General features: G+C 37.9%; 1 protein-coding gene across 1 annotated transcript; it reads left to right on the top strand.

Moving 5' to 3' along the window:
- Positions 1–247: 247 nt before the first annotated feature.
- LOC106943735 (tumor necrosis factor receptor superfamily member 6B-like) lies at positions 248–3,368 on the top strand. Its single transcript, XM_015027040.1, has 5 exons — positions 248–1,408; positions 1,747–2,128; positions 2,242–2,421; positions 2,550–2,631; positions 2,732–3,368. Exons 1-5 carry the CDS (start codon positions 1,400–1,402, stop codon positions 2,955–2,957), a joined length of 879 nt encoding a protein of 292 aa, XP_014882526.1. The 5' UTR covers positions 248–1,399; the 3' UTR covers positions 2,958–3,368.
- Positions 3,369–6,322: the final 2,954 nt, after the last annotated feature.

Below are 6,322 nucleotides of genomic sequence, written 5' to 3' on the forward strand. Positions count from 1 at the left end.
CAAAACAGGCTAAAGTAAAATAGGCAAAACCAAATTGATAATTTGGCAAGTAGGTAGAGGATGAGTTTACATTTGACTCTTCTAAGTGCTATTAGACACACAGTTCTAACATTTTTTCAGCTGAATCTGCAATGGAAGTTTCTGTTATTGTAAAAGGTGGATTTAAGACGTTTTAGTAAAGAAAGGGGTAAAAAAAATAATCCTTATACTGATTTTAATATAAAAATTTACTTTTGTGAAAAAATAATTAAGTCTTTTTCTAATCAGAACATTTTGGGGGAAAAAATCATAGCTAGGTAGTTAAGCATAGAATATCACAAAATGTCAAGCAAAGCATAAAATTAGTCTATTCAGCCAAATTGCACTGACACTGCCTGTCAGTAGTATAGTGCTCCATGAATACAGGAACTGATGACACGTGTAACCGTCTGAGTCACCAGGGACTCACATACCCAAACTTTTCAAACTCAGCAAATTGTTCTACTATTCACACCTCTGAGTCACTGACGTGTTCTTCAAAGAAAAGCGGGAAATTATCAACCTCGTTTTCACCAGTGAGCAGAAAATTATTATTCAGGTTTTTCAAATGTTACAAAGTGGAGTAAAATTACACGTAGTCATGCAGATGTCAGAGAAGAGACATTTCCTGAAAGCTGGGGAAGCAGGAGTTTTACAAGTTGTGCAAAAAAGTATATTTGCTTGAAAACTTTTGCTACGTCTTTAAACAACTTCAGCAACTTGCAAACCATGCGTTGGAAAAAAAAATGTCTTTGCAGTTATTGAATTTAAAGAGCGGTGTTCATTTTTACTTCATGTAATTCAAATGTCAGTCAATTCATATTATGTAATGAGACACTTTCACCTTTTGTTTTAAGGAAGTGACCAGCACACTGAGAAGAGCTAGATAAATGGAAATGTGAATTAATCAGATAAAAAAATAATAATTTCTGCCTAGGTTTATTTAGCAGGTAGTTCAGCGTGCATCGGCTTTTAGCCAAGCTAATTTAATTTAAGTCTGAGTCTTTAACACCACCACCACACTGATTGTCATTATATTTTATTTACTTTCCTCATTTTCATGAACATGGGAGAAACATGTTTTCACTAGAACTACAGCATGATTCAATGCTACATGCCATCAAAATGAAAGAAAATCAGCTTTTTTTAAAATGATTTTCTGCTACTTAGTCACATGTAGCAGTCATGGCTGACAAGCGTATCTTAGCAACCTGATTTACATCTCTGTGCGTGTGTGCATCACATGGAACCCGATTGACCTTTCAACGTAAGTCAATCAAAAGATTACACCACAGACAAACCACCTACGCAATAACTTCCTTATAAAAAGTCACTGAATCTGCTCCCGATGTCAAATCCACTTTAAAGAAGTGAAGACATCATGAGCATGGTGAGTGTCTGAATAATAGCTTTAATAATGAATGAAACTCAAATATGTTTTACTTGAACTGATGCCAAAGTAGAGATTTTTTTTTTTTTTTTCCAAACCTGAACAAACATGACAGAGCATTTTAAATGAAAAAGGGGCTGGTTACTCATGTGTTTATTTAACTGATTGAGAGATACAGCATGTATTTTTCAAAAAAAATCTCAAAATTATGTTTTAGAGGATGGCTGTGAGACCTGCAATAAGCTATGTTTAGAAGAAAATGACATTACCAGGGACCAAAATGAACAGGATGAGAAATGAGTGTGTCATTTCTCATCCTTTAATAATTCTCTCCTCAGCTCTACCTGTCAGTCCTGCTCCTGTGCCCTGGCATTCTCTTGTGCGCCGCAGAGGATCCCACCTACGAACACCAAGACCGGACAACAGGTGAAATTCTCCAGTGCAAACAGTGCAAACCGGGAACTTACCGCACCGCTCACTGCACTGCCACCATGGAAACGCAGTGCGCAACCTGTCAGAGTGACCACTACACGGAGCTGTGGAACTACCTCAACAGGTGTCTGTACTGCAACAACTTCTGCTCACAGAACCAGGAGGTGGAGACCGAGTGCTCTGTAACCAACAACAGAGTCTGTCGTTGCAAAGCAGGGTTTTACATGATGGAGGACTTCTGTGTCAGACACACAGAATGTGGCCCTGGACATGGAGTTCAGGCTATAGGTAACGCCAGCTTTATTACACATAGTCAGGTATTAATATGAACAATTAGATTATTTCACAATTGCTCCCAATTCAATGTAATGCCCCTTTTTTTTTTTTTTTTTCTGTTGTAGGTACACCAAGAAATGACACCGTGTGTGAAAAATGTCTCAAAGGGCATTTTTCCAACTCATCTTCCGCCTCGGATCAGTGTGTAAAACATCAGGACTGCTCAGGGGAAAACGTCATGCTCCTCCAAGGCTCAGCGTTCCACGACACAGTTTGTGGCACCTGTGAAAGTCTCGCAAACGGAGGTAAGGACCTCGAGTCTGGAATGTCATATGACTCAAAACTCTAATGAAATTCACAGAGTGGGTTAGTAAGTTTTGGTAAGGCGAGACATTTAGACTTTAATCGAAACATCTGGTATTCTCATCCACAGGTGATGACCTCAGAGCAGTCCTGTCTGCATCACTCACTGGGAGCAGGATACCAAGAAGAGATTTAAAAAGACTGATTCACAAGTGAGATCACACTTAAACTTTTCTGCTATGACATTTTTCATCTATTATTTGCTCTTTTCTTTAAAGCTTAAATCACCTTTTTTATCCCCCCCTACAACAGGATCATTCAGAAGGATCAAGAGGATGATTTCACCGGAGACTCAGCTCTACCAAAGCAGAGAGGCCCTCTTGTAGATGTGATCAGAGTGTGGCTGGCCCAGGCTACTTCAGAGCAGCTCAAACAGCTGGCTAAAACCATGAGGAATTCCCAGTTTAGCTCCATAGGAACTAAACTAGAAAGCATCTTTGATGAAATTAAGCAGCGGAATCCTACCTGCAGTTTATAAAACCCATGTGAGGAGCCTGTGCTGAACTTAAACATCCTTTCTCGTAGTGTGCGTTTACTGAACATATTTTTTTTACAGAACTCTTTTAATTTTGCAATCATGTGCAGCATTATTGGGAGCAACAGAGGTTATCAGTATTACTAAATGTTCTTCATGTCTCTATAGGCTGGAAAAAAAACTGTTCATTCTTTGTTTTTGTTTCCTGTATGATGGGCCAGGTTGCCATTCATAGTAGCGTAATGACGTTTTTTGAATATCCCGGTGAAGTACTGAACTATATTTGTGTCAAAAATAAGCTTTAGAATGTTGTGAAAGGAATGTAAAATGTTTTGTAAATTACATGAAGTCAAACTGAATTTATAAACTGTTCTCGTACGGCAACAAAAATAAAGTTGAAGTTGTTTTAAGTAACTCAGGAAAGTCCTTATGTTCTTAATAATGTTTAATGAAACATAACTTTCAACAAGACTTCCTAATCAAGTTTATGCACATCTCAAAATATTAACTTTCCTTTACACAAGAAGAAATTTGACCTTTTGGGAGTTTGACTCAATGGATAACAGGAAAACACCCACATATTCAGATGAGTTCCTTATTTGACTATCTGATCGCAGAACTTCCACCATCAAAACTCAGCAACAGAAGTGAAAACGTAATGAGTCAGATAGTTATGTACATTAGGGCTTTAGGAATGAATGGAACTGTATCTATTCATATTTCAATTCACAATCTAACGGTGTTTCTGTTTTGAACCCGAATTAGATTTGTAATGACTTTTTACTATCTATGGAGTTATTTGCATTTTTCAACAATGAGCATCAGTCAGGATAGAAGCTACATGACAGGTTTGATCAAATCACAGGAAGCTCACCATTTCCCTGTAAAGATATCAGTTTTTATTCAGATAACATTTATCAATGTTGTGTCAGTGGAATGAAATTATGAAATTATTCTAAACACATTTCTTATTTTCATTCAAATGTCCTACCTGATTATCCATGCAGGGTGTTTTCTATCTCCAGTGGTCATTATAGGGATGCACGCTGTTTGTCTGTTAGCAGAAACAGCCATGAAGCTAAGAGAAACTTAAATTAATCTAAAATATGAAATGTAGGAGGACACAGGAGTACTCAGAGAAAAAACAGACACAGGAAGAATGTGCATACTCCATACATAAAGGCCCTGGCCTGAATTTAAAAGTCAGAACCTTGTTGCTGCAGGGGAACTGAGCATTTAGCTGCAACACAATGCAGCCCATTTCTTTTTCACAGATTAAGAAAAAAAAAAAGATCAACTCAAGCTTAGTTCCAACTTGGTGCAGATATTTCCATGACGTGATATATTGACAATAAAACAAGTCATGAGTAGTCCCAAAATGTTCACTTTTATGTCATAAAAATAAGATATAAAGGAGTTAATTACCTTTAATTGTTGAAGTTGACATGATTTTCCCATTAATATCCATAAAGAGGAATAAGTCATCCATTCATCCCTGCTTAACCTTACAGGACTGCTGGTGTCCATATATCCAGTGGCAGAATAAAAAAAATACTGAACTATAATTTGTATAATAGTTGTTGGGAAATGTAGTGAAAGAAATGTCTGAAACGTTAAACAGCTCACGTAAAGCACCGACATCAAGTTAACGTTGTTTTCACCAACTCAGCTCTTATGTAATTGTAATATGTGGACACAAGATGGCGCTGTTTCACTTCTCTAGAGGTACCGGAAGTATATGCTTCGAGAATTTGATATGTTCATCATTCACCAATCATTGTAAAAGTTGAATGCCAGGTTTGGTTTGATCCAGGAAAATCAACAATTTAAATGAAGGCATCATAATTTTAAAACTTTTTCAGCGGGATTTTGGTAGACATGATTTCTGCTCCAGTCCAGTTTCCTACTCTTAGATGCGTCCAAAAAACAGAAAGCCATGCAGTGTTTGTGAAAGTCTACGTTTTCTCCACATAATGAACCCTACTCAAAAGGATTTACCTAAACCAGAGTAATGCAGATGATAAAATATTATCCCAAATGTCATTCACGCCAATAAGACTATACAACTTCGTCATCAATCCAGGGAAAATAGATATTGATCTAAATAGTTTTGTCAGCCTAATTGTGACATGCGAGATAAAACTTGTATTTTTGTTTTTGTTTTTGGAAGGTGTGTGTTGTGTTATATCTGACCTAAAACTAACTCAACCAACGAGCAACAGGGCATCATAAAGTCAAAACATGGTCATAGTGTGAGGATTTGGGACTGATCTGTTTCCTCAACACATGGATAACTTAGTTTTTTCTTGGACATTTTTGACTTTGTAAACTCAGAAATGTCTTTCTTTTTTTTATTTTATTTATTTATTTATTTTTAGAAAATTTCTAAGATAATCTCAAAATTTCATTTTTTTTCAGAGTAAATTTCCTCCTTTTTATTCTACAATGTCTGTGATTAACCGTAGTAGAGGACCCTATGTTTCTTTACTTTTGGAATATACAATAATTCCCTAAATAATATTTTAAGGATTTACTGTCAATTTCTATTCCTATGTCTTGGGGTCAGTAAGCTTACATAACCGCTAGGAGTCACTGTTTCACAGAATCCACCTATGTAGACGTCTCATTAATAACAGTCTGTCACCACCATCTTCGACGCCCCTTTCTGCCACGCCATGACGCCCCAGCATCGTATCGGCTCCCGGCTGTGGCATCACCGAGCGGGGAGGGGCTCCGTTCAATACTACTGGTTTGCACTGTAATACCGACGGCTTTCCGATAGGGCCACGGAGGAAAAGATGTTTCAGAACAGTGGTCCTTTCATGCACCCGAGGCTCCGGGCTTTGATTTGATTTAAACAATACCTCATTTTGTTTTTTTTTCCGCCTTTGTTCATATTATAAGACCTCGGAACGGAGGGGAATTTTACTCACCAAGAGGAGATGCGTCCACCAAAACGCGGATACATTGTCCGGACAGGAGCGGAGGAGAGGAGCATGTAACTGGGAGAACCGCACTACCACCACCTGACACTTCTCTTCCCCTCTCCTCATTATTCCCCTCCAAATTAAGGGCTTCTCCATGTGTTGACTCAGTTCTCGGCGCTGTTTGGGAATATCTCTCTCCAGAAAAAATGAGTGAAGAATCGTCTGATGTTCCTAAAGAGCTTCTGGGTAAGAACAGGCAGTGATTTGTAACCACGAGTCTCTCCTGCAAACAATTACTGATCCTGCTGCTTTATCCCACTCTGATCATTCGCTCCATGTGTGTTTAGAGTGAGTGGCCATTCATTATGTTCTTTAAAGTTGCGCTATTATCTTCTTGAATGTGCAACATTTTTCCTCCACTGACAACTGTTTCCTTCTTGT

Source organism: Poecilia latipinna, unplaced genomic scaffold, assembly GCF_001443285.1.
Source record: "Poecilia latipinna isolate Pla-1442-1.1 unplaced genomic scaffold, P_latipinna-1.0 Scaffold5788, whole genome shotgun sequence".
NCBI lineage: Eukaryota > Metazoa > Chordata > Actinopteri > Cyprinodontiformes > Poeciliidae > Poecilia > Poecilia latipinna.